The sequence below is a fragment of the Rhea americana genome, unplaced genomic scaffold, assembly GCF_003343005.1.
Source record: "Rhea americana isolate MKP2758 unplaced genomic scaffold, rheAme1 scaffold_16, whole genome shotgun sequence".
NCBI classification, from domain to species: domain Eukaryota; kingdom Metazoa; phylum Chordata; class Aves; order Rheiformes; family Rheidae; genus Rhea; species Rhea americana.
Genome location: NW_028185705.1, coordinates 7377683 through 7396523, shown reverse-complemented (window position 1 = coordinate 7396523; position 18841 = coordinate 7377683). Strand labels below are relative to the sequence as shown.

The window sequence follows — 18841 nt, the reverse complement described above, 5'->3', positions numbered from 1 at the left end:
GCCGGCCGTGACAGCTGCGGCCGCCGCGGGCCGTGCCGTGCAGGTTGGGAGCCCGCCGCTTTTCTCTTTCTCGCTGTTATCATTCAGGAACAGCATTAGAAGAAAGTTTCAAGGACTACGGGAAAAATCGAGAAGCGATGCGACTTTGCCGAGAAGGTGAGTGCGGTCTCGTTCTCGAAGAAAAGTGTGCGGAGAAGTTTTCTTACTTGTAAATAGTTACTGGAGGATGCTTACAAGAAAGAGAGAAGAAACACGTCTTCAACTCCGCCGTTTTGGATTTGGGATGTACGACCTGTCAGTGAGTGGTGTTACTAGCATTATTATTATTAAATTAATACCTAATCAAAACTACAGCGTTAAACTTGGGTTACTTGCTGAACTGCCTTTACAGTGTTTCTAGTTGGATAGTTCATTGACCCTAAATAGCAAGAAGGAAGCTGTCAGTGTGACAATAATATCTTCTCTTGAACTCAAATAGTTTGGTTCCTAATATGACTGCCTCAGTGTTTGACCGCTGATCTCYGTTTCTCAGTCACGTCCATGCGCTGTGTTTATTTCTTAGCGTAGGGCTAAATGAGAGCAACCTTTCACCTGTGACTAGCGAAAGYACCTTTCTGTTCTTTTCCAAAAGCAAAGGTGCCGCTTGAAGTTGTAGCCAAATGATGGATGGAGCCTGTAAAGTATCGGTAACTTTGTAATATGGAGTGGAGAAAACAGCAATGRGTCTGGTTTAGATGTTGATTTTTTTTGTTTGTTTGTTTTTTCATTCCGATTTAATGACTGGTTTATAGCAGAGAAATGTTCTAAAACTTTCTTAAAGCTGAGCTGATATCAATGCTATTATCAGACATACTGAGAGGTATACCATAGAGTAGTCCTCATAGTTTTAAATACTAGATCAGTTAGATCAGAATCATTTATATGATACTGTTAGGAATGGAAGATAGAGTTCATAAACTTTGTTTACAATTGCAGAAAACAGGGCTTGTCAGGGACCTTAGGATATGATCTGATTCAGCACTTCTCTACTTGTGAGCTAGAAACAGCAAATGCAAATTAAAGCAAGTTGACATGGACTGGTAAGACTGGAAAGCACTGATTATTTTGAGGCTGGATCAAAATGTATATGTATTGTAGGATTCCAAATATTGCTGGAATATTAAGAAAAAATCAGTTTTTAGGACCAGAATCAGTAGTCACTGATCTGTAAGAGAGATGCAGTGGAAYGCTGTGCTGTAATATGGTGTTCAGAAAGGCTTGCGCTGTTTTGTCGTGTTCTAAGTGTATATAAAAGTTCCTAGGCATTAAGAAAAAAACACTTCGTTACGTTATTGTCTAGTCTAAAACTAATATTTGTGTTAGATATCTTATTTTTTTTCTAAATAGGTGATTGTTCAAATTTTTAAACAGCATTTAGAACAGTGACAAAACTATTGTGCTATGGCGACTCGGAACATGTATGAGTTATTCTGGTAAAGATTTTGCTAATACGGATTTTCAAACATATTTTGTTCCTGACTCTTAAAATGCAACTGTCTAAGGCTTCTAGATTTTAAAGATTAGTTGTCAGGGTGAAGAATAATCTTTTTTTCACTGGAGACAAATTAGGAAACTCTTTCTGCATAGACTGATCACTGAGACACTGCTTTTCTCTACTGACTCCAGMAATGTGAATGATTTGTAGGATTACGACCTATCCGAAGGAGATTTATTAAACACTTTGAGAATTAAAACTGAAACCTAGTAGCTCTGTCAGGGTTCCAAAATTCTATTTATTTTGGTTGCAATGTGACGTTTGTATTGGACTCTTAACATACATCTATAGTCATGTCTTTAAGAAACTACAGAACAGAAAATAGAGGCAAAAGTAAAAGTAATCCTGATAGTCTGCACTTAAACTAGATGAGCAGAAAAACATACTAGCATGTACATACATATATGTGTGTCTGTGTGTGTTTAGGTATGTATATAATGTTACCAAATAAGACTTAGAGAGCAGTGTAACTGATGCTTTTCTCCAGGAAGAATTTTGCATTCAAAATTGAGGAACAAATATTTAAGGAATAATTAGACTCTGTAGACAGTGGATATTAATACAGAAAATAGGAACCAGAATATAAACTCTGCCAAATCAATTCTACTGTCAAGATTTTTGTCCTAATACCATAAAGTATTTTAAATATGGYGAACTACCCAGCTCATTGAGTATGAAAGTTCTTTCTCCTCAGCTGCACCTCTCTAACTCAACTCCTAAACTTCACAGAAGGATTTCAAGGTAATTTGGGCTAAGTTAACCTTGTATTTCAACTCTTCCAGTTTGATAAAATAATTTAATATTTATGGCTTGGAGAGGGGGAGAAGTAGTGAACATAATGTTACAGTCCACTTGTGAAAATTGGGTTAAATCCATAAATCCATAAATTGTTCTGTTAAGTAGACTTAACAGTTGACACCTTTTAGATCAGACTCCCACCAGTGTGTGTACCCATTAGGTCATAGGTGATTCCTTTTCCACACACTCTTTCTGTGCTCCAAGTCTTCTCATGGGAATAGCTTCAGCATCAGTCTTCCTGATAATGAAAGATGAATTTCAGTCTTTAAGGTATTAAGGTCTGCATCTACTRAATCTACGGTGACTGTTCTCACTCKGATAGCGCTGTACTAGAATGAGGGCTAGCATTACCAGCTTCTCCTTTCGTTACCTTTTAAAGGAAACGAAGGATGCCTGGTGGTGGTCTTAAAGGAAAAAAAAAGAATGTAATAAGTAATTCCAGGAGAATGTTTGCAAGCTTTGAGGAGAGGCAGGATTTCAGACACGCCTTCGTAAGTGGCATTTTCTATTTGCTAGTTGGGCAGCTCCTCTCTCGGCACCGTGGTTGTTGCGGGCCCTGATGAGGCCTAAATTAGAGATGTTAGTTCCATGCGAGGATCAAGAAACTAAAATCAGTTTGTAGTCATAAATGTTTTTTCTGTATCTAACCCTACCTGACATACCCAAGCTCACACTGAGGTAAGAAATAGAGACTGAATTTGGGCTTCTTAAACTCCCAGCATTCGTCTCTCGTCATACTTCCCTGTTTATTTTTCACTGCCCTACTCTGTTTTCTAATCCATGATACCCATTCCTGCTGAGATCCTTGAAGGCCTTCACCAAAGAGAGAAACTTGGGGGATGCTTTCCTGTGTGTTGCTTTTTAAGTCATTAGCAGTCCGTGCTGAGCATTGGTGTAGAAATTTGAACTGCAGGAAAATGGTATGGGCCTGAAGTACGTGGCTTACTTCCGATGTGGAAAATCCCTGGCATATGGGAATAGAAATGGGCATCCTTCAACAAAGGAAATTTTTATTTTAAAGTTTTCTTTTAAATGTACTTTGTCTTTAAGCACTCAGGTTCTTTTGTGTCAAACAGTACTATCAATGGAAGACCATTTTGGAAGCAATTGTACTTGAATTATTTTCGTATGTAGCTCATATGATAGAATCTGTTCTAGTTCATCCAGTCATTTGATTACCTGCTATTTATGAATCAACCAAGGATTTGATTCTGCTGCAATGTAGGTTTCTTTAAATGATGAAGAAACTGAAGCTTGTTGTGTTGTGTTGTGCAAATGCATTCCAGAATAGTAAGGCAGAAAATCTAGTCCCCTTCATTGATTTTTCTAATATTTTAAAATGAAACTTTGCTGTAGYGCATCTTTCAAACTTGTCTGTGTGTCAGGAACATGCCGCATTAAATGCGGTCCACATATTCACATATGCTTGGTTCGTTTTACAGATGCAGTAGATCTCAAGAGGATGTTGATGTGCCTATAGTACGTGATACTTCTTTTTGTTCAAACTGAATGATTCTTAAGGTCCAACTTTCTTGTAATCAGTTCTTGAAAACTTTGTTACCTTTTGCAAACAAGCTGGTTTTCAGGAGATTCTCATCAGCTTCTCTAGAATTCCAGTTTGTTTAAAAAATTTACATTTCTAGCCTATTATAGTTGTGAACATGATCTTTAAACAGAACTGTGTTTATAAGCATAGAGTTCAGTCCTGCTGACTTTGACAGGCTTCAGCAAAATGAACTTGTCTTGCAAAGYCTGATGACAGGCTAGCTTATTTCAATCTATAGATGTTTAGAGAAGCTTTGAATAGAAATAATAAGAGGCCTAAGGCTAGTCACCAGGCTGGGGACTTAGCCGTCCCACATCCCCAAGAAGCTCAAAGCCAGTGTTTCCCATGCTAAATTTCTTGTTGCCACCAGCTGTTCCATATATTGTTTTAAGTCCCCAAATCCCCACAAAACTGTATTGAAGAGACAGAAAGAAATAATGTATTTGCTCTTAGCAGAGATTTTATCARTATCTTTGCAGTAGTACTTGTTAATATATGAAACCCTATTAAAGTGGCTAGGGAAAAAAGTGTGTTTGAGAATTATTWTATGAGTCAATATAATAATCTAGTATGTGCAATGATTTGAAAAGAAAAGCTAAGGAAACTATAGCATCTTGGAATAGAAAAYAAAACTGTAAGAGAGGAGTGATTTAGTTAGACAATTTAAAATTGTTCATGAGTTTGTTTTTGATAACATTCAGGGCRCACTGAAAGCTTAGGATATCTTTACTAATACTTGAGCATCCTCTTTCTTCCATTACACATATATAACCCCATTCTTTTTATGCGCTTTGAGCAGGGGATTCCTTGGTGCTGCTGCCTTCGAGTGCTTCACCAGTATTGGTCATCTCARTTTGTAGATGACTGGCAACTAAGCGTAAAAGAAGGATGGAATATTTGTAACACGGGTCTTGAGCTGAATTGTGTTGTTAAAACATTGTTGAACTCTTAAGTGGTGGCTTAGAGGAGGTCTTTGCCACCTTTGTAGCATCTGTGAAGTCTTGCCAGTGGGTTTGTTTTAACTGTTTCTACTTGGCACTCAGTGGAATCCCAAGGAAATTTCTGATTTCTCTGCATATGCAACTGAGCTCTTTCTGTTGAGAAAGTCCACTCAGCAGTTGTTTAGGGAGATGCAGAGGTTTCTCTTAAGTTGGTGTTGGTTCGGCAGTGTTTCTTGGTGCACTTGATATGCTTAGGGGGCATTATAGATCAGAACTGATGCTGGCTGTATGGTCTTGCAGCATGGTGACAGTGTTACAGTGTTTAAAATGTGCTGCTCTTAATAAAGCAAGAGGATTTTTTTTTTCAGATGCAAATAATGCAAATAGCCATTTTTTGCTAGGTCTTATCTTCAACTGCACATTAAGCAGCTTCAGAAAGCACTCTTGAAGACTTTCTTATCTGAGGAATCTATCATATGAGCAGATAGGAACAAATTCTATTCAGTATCTTGTTGCCCAGTAGCAGCTGAACTTCTGATCTTAGACAGTTAATATGTCCTAAAAAACAAAACAAAGTGACCCCCCCCCAACACACACACTTGAACCTCTAAGGTGCTCAGCAGAAGCTATAAGATTTTATTATATGAAAGTATATTGTTATTAATGGAAGCTACCAGGGCTGTGCTATACAATGAACTCTGTTCTTAATAAAGCCCATGCTAGAAAAGGTTGAGCACTGGTTTCCAGAACTGGGAAGCCTCACAGCACCCATCTTCTCATAGACACAGAGGTCTAGAATTTTCCTAGTAGCAGGTTTAATAAATAATTAAAGCATTGGTGAAACTTTTCTTGCAATATTAAGTTGTATTTACAAGTAAGAGACAGCATCTTATTTCAAATTTAAATTTGTTTTTATTCAGCCTGAGGAGGTGCTCAACTGAGCTGATTTTTGTTGTGTTAAATTATGTCAAAGAGGCTTAGAGGACTCTCTAGTCCTTGACTGCCTGCAAATACACTGTAAGAATTTTTAATAGATTGAAATAAATATTTTAAAGTAGCAACATGAAGTGCCACACTTCCTTTTTGACACTCTGCGTAGCTGTTCTCAGCATATAATTAGATAAAACTCCTCATCATTTCATTGCATATTAATTGGCTATTTATACAAAATATTTTAAGGATTTGTGGACTGGTTATTCTAGAACAGTTGCAAGGAGATCTTGAAAGTACGTTGAATTGCTTAAGAAAATTGTGGAGTTTTTATAAAATAATTTGAAAAATATGGAATTTGAAAGGATGATACTTCTGATATTATTTGCCATGACTGGCACTTATTTTTTTTTCTTTGTGTTATTTTTCACTTAAATCCAAGTTCTGTTTACAATATTTAATTATTTCTGGCAAGATGAGTCACTTGTTATAAATAGAGTATTGTGATGTTAGAGTGCGAGTTAGAACTGTGTCGTCTTTTACGCTTTAAAGGTACTTTGCAGGTTTTGGACATTACCATAGTATTAATCTGATATTGCAAGGCATTGAGGACTTTCATTGCAATTGCGGCTGCAGAGCTACCTCAATCTAGCTGATAATATGTGAGGAAACAAGAATAAATAAATAATAATTAAAAAGCCCTCTTTAAAGTACTTGTCTGTACACATATATAACAGCCAAGAATTCACTGTTATCTAACAGTTCTTAGAGTGGTATGCATGATTAGCTAGATTATCCCTGTGCAGAGCAGGTGATGTCTAGATAAAGCGTGATAAATGTTGATTCTTCTTTTTCTGCAGTTTTCTGTTGTATACAACTAGAGAAGAACAATAAAATGAGTATTGTATTGAAATACAGTTTTCACACAATGGTTAATAATACCTAAGTAGAGCAGGAAAAGACACAAAGGCTTAGTGAAGGGTACTTTTAAATTGGGTTAAGAGGATGTAGATTACATTCTATAAGGTAACTATTTTAAAAGCAGTTTCTTTCTTTGCAGTTGGTCTAGAAAGGCAGACGTCCAGGGTCCTTTTCTTGTACCTTTTCTGACCGTGCCTGCCCTATGGCTATAATGGCTGAACACTGGCTGGGGTTACTCGTGAGCTCTTATGACTTATTAGACAGGAAAGATGACATCTTTACAAATCAAATATTGTCATCAGCTGTAAATTTCATGTTCTAAATAGTCTGTGAGATGCTAGAGATTACTTTTTTTCCCCCTTTTAATGAGGAATCTGGAGAAGGGTTTTCAAGTATAGTGGAGAACAGCAGCATGAATGGGAAAGACGTTGGCATGGGAGGCAATGGAAGATACTGCAATGGAGTACCTGTTTACAGGGTTGGTACAGGCAAARGTTACCTGTGCTGGTTACATTGTATTGTGAGCCAGGATTGGCAGTGGTGTTTAATGCAATGGTTTGTATTTGTAAGCCAGATGACCCCAGATGCTTACAGAAATGACCTCGCTGGCTTTTGGACAAGCAAATCACACGCCTGCCCCACCATCGCTTAGAGCTGCGATCGCTGGCTGCATAATGGTGGCTTTGATGGAAGTGTTTTAGGTTATTGGCTCAAGTGGATTAGAAATGCTCTATTATTTGTGTGTAAATTCTGCTTTGAGCCTCTGTGGAGTAAGCTGTTCTGTGATAACCTGTTTCTCATGAGAAAGATCATTTATTTACAAGTGCTTTTAAAAGCCTCCGTCCCCCCCCCTCAATTTCATTTCTTGATAGCTTCAGCATGGCCCTGACAAACTCCATTGATAATAAAAGGTGAAAAGGATAATTYATGATACCTCCCTTCTCTTCTGGTGGAGAGGAAGTCAGAAACTTACGGAGTGCTCTTGATCTGCTTTTCCTTGGATAAGAAGGACTTTACTTGCACCTTTCACCAACTATGTCCGTATTGTAACTGTATTACTGTATTGCRACAGGAAATGCCAATTTTTTTAAAGGGCCCTCTAAAAAAATGTATGCAGAACAGCATAGTCCAAAAATCCAGTATGTAGCAGCTTTGATATTGTAAGTCTATATTTTGTGCTTTTTTTCGCCCTTAAATCTAGAGTTTGCACAGTTTTATATATAACAAAATTTGTTGGACTCCTTCACTCTGGTATGGTTGACTAGGAACCCTGTATCAGCCTTCATTAAAATGAAGATCAGAAGCTTTAATGAGCTACATTTGAAAAGTAATACACAGGAAATCCTCTATCTTTCTTTAACATTTTACTTTACCCTCTGTAGATTCAGTTTGAGGCATGTGTTTTTTTTTTTTTTTTTTTTTGACTGCATAAACTACATCATAGACGTTGTCAGTGGGAAAATTGGAGTTCTGCCAGTTTATGAAGTGGTATCTGGGGATGTGAGGTCTTGTCATGAGCCACTGAAGTCAACAGGAGTTTAGCATGTAACTTGAGCAAGTACCCMGGACCAGATCCCTGGGCTCTGCGGGCAGGACAGTTGGAGTTCGTACAACAGCCTCATTCAGCAGAACTCTGGGATCAAACAACCAGCAGAGAAATACTTGGCTCTGCAAAGGTTGTGAATCCCTAAACATTCTAGCCATTGCTTTGTCAAGGTGCATGTAGCCTAAATGACACCCTTGAGCTATTGTTTCGGGCTAAGCTAAAGTAACAAAATCTGTATCAATATACGCTTAGGGTGTGGTTCCATGATCTCTTTATCTATCTCTATCTCTTTTTTTCTCCTCTCCTCCCTAGCAATGGCAGGTTAAGCAGCCCCTCTATCTCTGCTGCATAAGCATTTGTGAAATAGTGGTTGCATTGCAACTTTAAAGTTGTTTTCTGAAGCAGATTGATGACGATTTAAAGAAAAAATTAAATTTTCCAGCATGAATTTTGTTTGGGACTCCTAGAATTCACTGAGCCATACCTGATTATGTGTCTTTTCAGAGTGAGTCTAATCTGATTTTTCCATGACCACCTACATGATTTTACAGTACAGTAGTTCTTGTAATTTGTTATCTTTAAGAGTGTGAGAGATGATATATCAGTAAGTAATGCTAATCAAGATCAGTTGTAATTTATAAATGTATTGTGCAAATTAAACAGCATGAAAGAATTGGTTTACATTATTTAAAATATTGACCTGTATTGTTTTTTTTATTTGCAATAATTATGATGCTATATCAGAAAACTAGCTAATAGAAGTAAAGTTTCTTTGACTGAATTTCCCTAGGCAATTCACAGTAACTTTCTGAATTGGATAGACTATCATTTCAATCTAGATTACTCTGTTGAGGAAAGGTCACAGTATCATTAGCATTTATCTTTTATAGCAGGGCTCTTGCAAATGATACCAAAAGGAAAACATTAAATTAGTCTGTTTCATTCTTGCTCGATTAAGGTGACTCTCAAAGTAGATTAAAGCAGTTTGTTTGCTTCTTGCAACTAGAAGGCTTTACTGGGCTTTCATGTGTTGTATCATGATCCAGAAATAAAATACTGCGGTCAGTTCTGTATAAGGAATATAATTTAGGCATTTTTTTCAGATATTTCTTTTAGCTAACTTTTTTTTTTTTTAATGTAGAATCTGTATTTGAAGGCTTATGTTCTTCTCTGTTGAGAGAGATTGAAGTCATSCTGTTCTCTCTGGTACTAAATGGAAATATTTGAGAGGAAAGGCTAAAATGAATTTTCCTGATAGGTTGTGTTTACTTCATAAAAAATAATTCCAAGGTGAATTTCAGAAAGCAATTTCATTTTTCATTTCTATGTAAGTTGTGCCTACCCAGAGCAGCCCGTCTAGAAATCATCCTTGTTAAGGAGCTTCTATTCCATAGGAGAGTTCATAATTTATAGGGGAATAGTTTTGATCCAAATTCAGTATGTCTGTCTTGCCTGCCAAATTTAGTGTAATCCATGCTTATATAATACACTGCAAATTTTTGTCCTGAATACTTTTTTTTTTTTTTTTTTTTTTTAAATTGTTAAGGAGGAACTAATTACCAATTGTATTATAGGACTGCATGGGAAATGTTGATATCTAAACTATACCTGATACCATTTTGATAATGTCTGGTACGTAGGCTAGGTAGAGCCCTCTCCTTATCTGGTGTTCCTTCTGCAGAAAGTGCCTCGGTAGTCAACTGACTTTAGCCTGCTTTATCTGGCTAGTTCAACACTGCTGCTTGAAAGGGGTATTTGGAGAAGTCCAAAACACACAGGGCTCTGGCTGGGAAATTTCTTTCTGATTATACACAAGTATCACTTTATGTCCCAAAAATGTAAGGGCACAGACCACTGTGTCCTTTGCAAGTCTCTTCGGTTGTTCTTACGGTCTGAATCTAATGATCTGAAGTGTTGGCTTGATAGCCTTGGAGATAAGAATGCTATTTTTATCCACGGAGTAGGTAGAGCGCAGGAGAAAAGAGTAAAATCTTTGCAGTACGTTGTCACTGTGTCTCGTCTGAGGCTTGTTTACAGCTTCTTGGGATGCAGAGGCGCTCTGCCCCCAGCAGTTCGGTCCTCTGCCACCCCGCTGACGCCGCCGAGAGGGTGGCAGATGATTGCCGTTGCGCTGAGGCCCGCGGACTGGAAAGTGGACCAAAACCATTGTCAGGGTCAATGGTGCTCCGCTTAGCAAAACGTGGAGACGCGATGGTTGGATGCACGATTGCAAGTTTTACCGATMATGTAAAGGCTTTTTAAGTCGCCCTGAGGTTTTTCTTGCCCCGCTGCTGGGAGCCGGGCCCCGGGGAAGCGCGGTGCCGCGTAGCGCCGCAGCGGCGCGGGCGGGCAGCCCTGCCCTTGACCSGAGCGCTCTGGGGTGGCCGCGCTGCTAGGGCGGCCAGCCGGTACGCTTTCTCGGTCTCCTTTGGCATCTTCCCCCGAGTGCTCTCCGCTGTTGCTGGAAGCAAAAGCTTTTGAGTAATTTCCAAACAGGGAGCGAGCGAGCGGTGCGTTGTGGGGCAGCSTGGGGAAGACTGGCCGAACGGGTTCGGCAGCACTGGCTTTGGCTCCCTGCCGGCCCCCGAGAGGAGGCACCGCTGCAGCCTGCCAGAGACCTCCTGAAACTTGGGCGTGTGCAATTGCTGCGGCTGGCAAAAGATCCACTTCAGTTGTAAACCAAGGGTTTGTTATCCTAGATATGTTTGCAGTAGTTATCTTTTGTCTTTTGTAGAAAGGTGCCTGTGTTGTTTGTTTTTGGTGTAGTGAAGGGTGGTAAACTCTACTCACTTGTTATAATGTCAAATAATGCTGTTTGCCTTTGAGTTTTACACTATATTTTAGACCTTATTTACCATTGTCATTCTGTATAATCTAGAAGCGGTTAACTAGTGATCTTTTTTTTATTATTATTTTTTTTAAATAACTTCTCCACATGTCCTCTGTAATGTCCTCATTAGAGACCGGGGCCACGATGCGCCTGGGCCACTRCTTGAATTCTGCGGGCTTCTCCGTGGAGTGCAGGGCTCTGCTCTCTTGCACATTGCTGCAGAGTGCTATACTGAGTGTGTCTAATCTTCTTATATTGGCGTAAAGATGTCTTTCTCAGTCTTACTGCTTGTATAATCAGGTTTATTCTTATGCCCTTTTTTTTTCATGTGAGATGTCTGAAAATGTAAATTTTGTGCCCAATTCAGTGCGTTTTTACAATAGTAGAGCATTTCGCTTGCTCTTAAAGCCAACCTACAAAAGGGAGAAAAGTTTCTTCTTTTTTCTTGTGTATTTGGATACATTCCTATGTATCCATATACCTTTCCAAGTGTAACTAGAGGACTAGAGTACTAGTGAGGAAGCTTACTCATTGGTTAGCTGCAGCGGGATCGAAGCAGAGAAGAGGTGTTCTTGGAAGTATCTGTCAAAGCATGAGTTAGACCAAACCAACAAAATCARTATTTCATGTAGTCTGAATAAATTCTTCTTCCCGCTTGTTTTGTTGTAGGTATTGCTATCTATGCACATCACAAGTGGGGTAATGTTCTGGTTATGTATAAAGGCTCAGACCAAGAAAGAGCAGAAAAATTACTTTGAAACGTGTCAGTCCCTTCAGATCTTCTATAATTACAATACAATCTAAGTTATTCTTATATTGGAATGCATCTAAATCTAAAAATATTAAACATTGCAGTCCTTGTAACCGTTTCCCATTTAAGAGTGAAATGGGTGATTTCAGTAGCAAAGAATTAGTGCCAAAAATAGRAAGATAGTACTTGGTGCAGATTTGCTCATCCAGTCTTTTCAAAATATTTTTTTTAATTTGTATAACAGGTACCATGTATTCTATGTATAACCTTTGGAGATGCAATTCTGAAWATTTTGTGAATTTGGTCTCCTAAAATAAGTAGGAACAGTGAAGAAATACATACTGAAATGAGGATACTGAGGGGCTCATTGTAAGAGGTAGAAGGCATGCAAAGCCAAAAACTAAATTTCCTTCTTAGCAAATTTGAAATTTCATAAAAATTTTCATTTGGATGAAGAGCTTTTAGGCTGAACTATTAGTATTAGATCACACACACTCTGCACTATAATTATTGACCTTGTACTGTGAACAGGTAGCTCAATTTGCTTCAATATTTACCTATTTAGTTGAGGTTTAGAAAATAMAACTATATGTCAAAGGACAATAAGTGCTAATTTAAAGCTTAACACTTCTAAATGGAGAGATTCCCTCTTGGAAAGGAAATTCTGGCAACTGTAGCTCTGTATGTGCTGAAATGTATTAKTTCTATGAAGAAAGTTTTTTGGCTTACTAGTTCCTTAACTAGATTATTGAAATATTCAATCATCTTGATTTGTCTAGAGGTATGCGATTTCTAAGTTTAAAATCATTTTTAAATGCTGAAATTAAAATTAAGTGTCAATACATTTGTGTTGAAATATAAAACGAGAGGGTAAGTGCTTTTAATTCATTATGACAGCAAAAATATTATTTCATTTTTCCACTGTCTTTTAATCTTACTAAGTATCACAGTACTATTGGAGGTTTTTTTTGGCTAGAGGACATTTACATGCCTTTTGCTGTCAACTKGCATTTTTTTTAATATCCTATTGTATCAAATTAACTGTCAGTAAAAGTGTAAAGCATAAGGAATTTTAATGGAAAAACTAATAGCTCATGCCAGATTCAGAGGGATGCAGACATGAAAGTTGGTATTTGAAAATGAGCAAGTGTCAGTTTCCTTACAGCCCTCTTARACGTAATTGAAACAGTCTTTTTTATTTTGGAGGTGGATGTTCAAGTATMTGGAGAGGGGAGTGGCAGGGGTGGGGTAGCTTTAGGCAATTAGGTTGCCTAATAGAAGAAAACACTGAATTAGAATTCAGTTGACAGGTCACCTGTAGCATTTTACCTATTGCTTTTTTTTTTCTTTTTCTTTTTTTTTCATATTTGCTACCTGAGGTATCGAGTGCATGATGTAAAATGTGTGTACAGCATTCTTTGTACAAAGATACACTGTCTTTGCACAATTAAAGAATAATGGTGCTATCACACCAGAGTTGGGGCCGTGCTCAGCAGAGATGCAGCCTTGAACAGTTAGGTACAAAGTCTAGCTCTGTGTGTGTACTCTGCACCAGGGGAAAGAATGTCTTGATTTTTTTTTTTCATATGAAGGTTGCAATAATGCTGTCATGCAAAAGATGCATGACTATTTCTAGTCCTTATTTTTAATGTTTTGAAAAAGTTTATATTGTTAAAGATTAATTTAAACTATGCTATTTTACCTTTGTGTTTACATTTTTAKATTTCTATATGTTTTTGTTGTTATTTTCCCATCACAAAAGGTATAGTCATGGTTACATTGTATTACTTCGGTTCTCAGTTGGTAAGAAAATGTATGTAAGTGAATAATTATTACTGGTCTACTTTCTCTGTTACTAAGTGCCAAGATGCAGCCAGTACCTAATTACATTGCTTTGATGCAATGTGGACAGTTACACAGGGAAAGATTGTAAATACTTTTACTGAAACACATAGGCTAAAACGCTTCCCTAAAAAGCATGCTTGGGTAAGAGGAAGGAGAGGGTGATGAGCTTGAAACACGTTCACAATTTGTAGTCATAAAGTATCAAAATGCTTCTGTGGCAATGAGCAGTTTTACGTAAACTTTAAGTTTAGATTTAAATAAAACAAATTTCCTTTTTTCTACCGAAGTGCAGCTGTTACAAAGTATGCATGTACTGTATATAAAAAAGGAGAGAAGTACAATAACTGTTTATGTTACAACAATTAATAAAAGTAGCATTCTTTGAGGTAAATGATTTAAGATGCAGTTTAAAATATACTCTTAATTGGGACTAGATTTGTGACTAACTGCTTAACCAGAACTGTTTTCCCACTTGCTAGACCATGTTTTGCTGCATAACAACTGAACTGTTTCTTTGTGCCCTTTCATATAAAATTAGCCCTGATTTTAATATTACCATGTAAACCTGAAGTTTTCTATTTCATGAATTCTGTTTAGTTTTTGTTACAGTTAGGCTTCTTAATCCTAAGCATGTACCTTTTTTATGACAAAATTGTAAAAAAAAAAATCAACTTCCTGAAATAGAGTGATGACATGATGCCTGAAAGTTATGTATATTACCTAAATTCACATTACGCATGTTACTCATGTATAAGTCGGAATGAAGATTTGTTACATGAAGAGTGATGACAAATCATATATTCAGCATTTATGTAATATTAATTAGCATTTGTGTAATGTTAATCATACAAATTGGCTGGAGAAATTTAAAATATCTTCAATTCTGAAAACTAATTAGTGAGTAAATGGGAATAGTTTTTGCAGCTGACTGACTTCATTCAAACTGCTGATGAAAAACAGATTACAATGTGTGTGGGGGGGACTTTTTCATCTGCTGAAAAGCTTTAAATATGCTAGTTGTGTTTCACTAAGACATCTATTAATCAGTCTTTCTAAAGACAATCTTCTGTAAACTTATTCCCTGAAGTTTAGTATTATTCCGTATAATAACCTTAGAAAAACTGTTCATTAGTTTTGAAGTTTTGAGTGAACAATTTGCCACATGTTTGCTGTTAGAATTGTTACAAGATTAATTGTGTGTAGCTGAAGTCACATACAAAGAATTTAGCTAAATACTTAGTAGATGTCTGCTGTATGTTTTTTATATATAATTACAGGAACATTCAAATATTAGATGCCTAAAATTAGAACTCACAGCTGCGCTCTAGGCTGCAGGTGCACGTGTGTATGACACACTTCTCTTTGGTATCTGCTGCTCTGTTTTTGTCAGAGGGAGGCTGTAGAAATTTCCCAAGACTGTTAAATTTTGGACAACAAGAGATGTATCAATTGTCAGTGTTGCATCCTGCATCCTCAGAGGGGAGAGGAGGGAAAAAAAAAAAAAAAAAAACCAAAACCCACAGAATGGATTGCAGTGATCGTGTGTTCCTAACCTTGGAAAGGGGCTGGTGTTTGGATTTGCTATTCAGTTATCCACAGAGGAGTTATACTTCCCGCAGTATGTGGCAAACCTTCTTTTTGCTGGAGGTGACGTTGAAGGGGATGGTCTGGGTGATGGAATTTGGGCAATGCAATATGACTGAATACGTGGAGAACATGAGTGTTACAAGGTAGGTAGTCTTCTACCCTTCCAATTTCGCTCTGCAAAGTTCTTAAATTTGGGAAAGCAAAATAAAAACTTAATCCTCCCAGAACTATAGCTTGTATTCCAGTAAAAGAATAGACTGTCATGACTTCCAAAAAAAGGCTGAAGGGAGAGGACTGTGCTTTTAATGATAAAGCATTTTAATATTAATAAAGATCTGTGACAGTGATCAAATCTGATAATCCAGCTACTGTGCATAGTTAAACTGGATTGTGGTTTTTGATCTCTAATTGAAAGTCATTTCTCTGAGCTGAAGCTTTGAGTTCTGGGTGTTGTTAGGATTTTATTAAAATGATGTGTAATTGCTATATTTGTCATAGTAGAAAATACTGTAGATCATTTAATCAAGATTTCAGCTGTTCCTTCCTTCATCTTGCAAGGGCTAAGCATCAGTCTGCAACTTCACTGTGAAACATGGTTCGTAGGCTTGCGTTCCAAACCCAGGCTGCTCGACTAGTGAGGATTTTAAAAGCTGTATGGGCAAAAAATATAAGCTAWGTAAGAATGTACAGAGAAGTTAGCAAGAACTCTTAAAGATGGGTAATCTTGCAGAAAATACTCTGTTAATGTGCAAGTGTTCTTTACTTGGAAATTTGCAAGCAAAACTCAACTGTGTAGATTTTACTCAAATCTCTGATTTAAAAGTTGTATAAACTAGTCATTAAGCCTTGTGAAGGTTATACAATTTTAGCTACTTACTGTGTTCAAGATACCTGTTTAGAAATATTCTTTTTTTATTATCATCTAGCATAGTACGTGGTAAAATAATTTACCAGTAGTTTGAGTTCATTTTGATAACTACACAAAAACACGTGTGTGTTCGTGAATGATAAGCAGCTGGGTCTACTTCTGGAAAATGKTTTGGAAAAACATTGTTTATAAAATAACGTTTTAGTTGCAGAAAATTAAGTATGTGTTTTTGAAAAGTAAGTTTTGGAATGATTTTTTTTGTTGTTTTTCTTTTTTTGAAGGGCTTGGTTAACAGTCCTATCAATTAGAAAAAGGGAATATCTGACTTAGAATTGAAAGGGCCTTTAATAAGGATAATTTACTGTGATGTTACAGATTATTTGTGTGCACGCAGCATAATCCAGAGCTAATTTTTTTTTTTGTACTACTACTTGTGTAGAAATCTTGCTGCCCTAGAAAGTTTACATCTCGGATCATCTCTACATCTGAAAAATACTGGTTATTGAGAACTGACATCAGCAATAGATCTGGCTGGACTCCTGTTGTACTGATTTCTTGGCAGATTTTTGCCTTGTGGGACTGGCTATAAGCTCTGTTAGTGTAGTTGTAACTGAGCTCAACTTTATTTCAAATCTGCTCTTTTTTGGTGTAGGCTCTCTTATATTCCTAAAAGATACCCTTTCTTTGCTTTTCTCACGCCTCTCTCCTCTGAATCGTAAACCTTTAAAAATAGTAATTTGGGAGGTTTTATTTGCTTTCAGATATTAGAAAATTGAGGCTCATGTTCTCTACAACCATAAAGTGTACAACAACAGAAATACTTGCAGTGCTTTAACAGGGTCTGACAGCAGCTAGGGCAAGTGTCATAAGCCTTGTGGCAAACTGCAGGAGTTGGCACTGTAACTTTTTTTCCTTCAAGATGTCAAATATTTTTAAGGTACTGCACCTGTGTCTGAGTTGTGCTGCCACAAGTTGTTACTTTACTCTCAGATTTTTCTCCCCTTTTTGACGTTCTTTCAGATGTTAGTAGAGTTATGTTATCGTAAAGAAAAATTCTAATAAAAGCTTGCCTTAAGAGGAAGAGGTCTACCATTTAAGTCAAGTTAAAACAGGATGTACTGACTTAATTTTTACCTTAGCATGATGAAGGCCAACTCCATYCTCGTAAGAGGAGAAAGCAAAACAAGTATGGAGAGAACATATTCAAGATAGCTTTTGTGCATGCTACTTAAACTTAAAAGTTCTGGTCTGTGAAGAAAATAGTTCAGGCCATACATATTTGGCAACACTTCAAAGTAATTATGCATATTTTTTGTATGTAATACCTCCAAAACAATTCCCTGATGGCTTACTGAGAAGTCTAGTAAATCAGTGAAATTTGGTCTGTTTACTTCACAGTGGATTTAGATCTGATTGGAGTAAAAAGATAAATTTTGGTTTTGGGGGGTTCTAAATATGATAGAGTGTTAAGTCTGTTGTGAGTGTAAAGCTGATAATCTAGTGCATCTCATTTTAATGATGACACATCCAATATTGACTGTAGTTGATTAAAAGTGTTAGAAAAGTATAATCAGGTTGGTGTTGTGCTTGAGGCATTTTATGCTATGCTGTAGGGGGTCTGAGTAGTCAAAACATCTACTCTTYCCATCATGTATCAGCATGTGAAATGTCCAATGTCAAGTTATACTGAATTGCAACTAGTACGTGTATATTTATAATGAATTAGACTTTTAAAAATACTCCTAATAAGTAAATGTTTACCCAGGGAATGGATAGGGAAGAAATGAGTGTCAGGTATGTACTCTCTGAGAAATATTTACGCAGTACTTGTATGTATTCTTTTCACATTTTTTTTCAACAAGTTTTCTGTTCTTTTGCCGTGCCTCTGGTAGAGTTTGTGCTTTACCCTTTCATTTCTTTCCTTTTTAGCTTTTACTTTCTCTTCCTCTGCTTCGCTTTTCATTCTCATCTTGTTCTTTCACTTGTGGTGAGCAGACTTCTGCAAAATAGGAAACTTGCATTCTGGTTTCTGAAAACAGCCAAATTAGGGCTCGTTTTCCTGTCTTCCTGTAGTTTGAAAGTTTGGACGTGATTTTAACCTTACTTTTCTTCTGCTACTTCATCCATGGCAATTTTAGAAGGGATGTTTGCCTTATTAGGCTAGGGTAGATGCACTGTACCATGGTTCCTGTCTAAAAAGGAACATCTAGATTAATAGGAAATTGGATTAAATTTGTGGGGCAAAGATGTAGCCAGCAAAAAACGTGCAAAGCGGCTGAGGTAATCACAGAATCTAGTGACTCAATAAAATGCAAACAGCTAACCTTTTATCTAACTGCGTATTTTCAGCCTGTTTTATCTGTTCTTTTGTGTGTAACGTTAAGTCAGAGTCAAGAGTACACAGACAATTGCTTTTAATGTCCACAGGCATGCATTTCTGTCGTGCAACTGCTGAARGAGAATACAGAAATGCCAAGAAATGACTGGGTGATTTATATGCCTCTCCATTCCTCAGAAAAGGCAATGGCAGCTCAGTTTGTGAAAGTTTTTTTCCACGTAGATATGCTCAGTTCCATGTTACTTGATGTAAGCTATGTCAGATTGTCCCTTTTTTCTCTTTTTTTTTTAATTAGAAAATGTGTGAGCCTTTCCCAAGTATAAAGCATTTGCCTTACATTTTACTTACTACATGCTCAACAGACAATACAGCTAAAATATGTCTGAATTATCTGTGACACATACTC

General features: G+C 37.1%; 1 protein-coding gene across 1 annotated transcript in view; it reads left to right on the top strand.

The window, feature by feature from the left end:
• Positions 1-18841, top strand: part of ATXN7 (ataxin 7) — a 64693-nt gene that overhangs the window by 1290 nt on the left and 44562 nt on the right. Inside the window, exon 2 of the mRNA XM_085300011.1 lies at positions 15-156. Within this exon, the coding sequence (XP_085156137.1) occupies positions 15-156 (142 nt within the window). The remainder of the gene's footprint in view (positions 1-14; positions 157-18841) is intronic.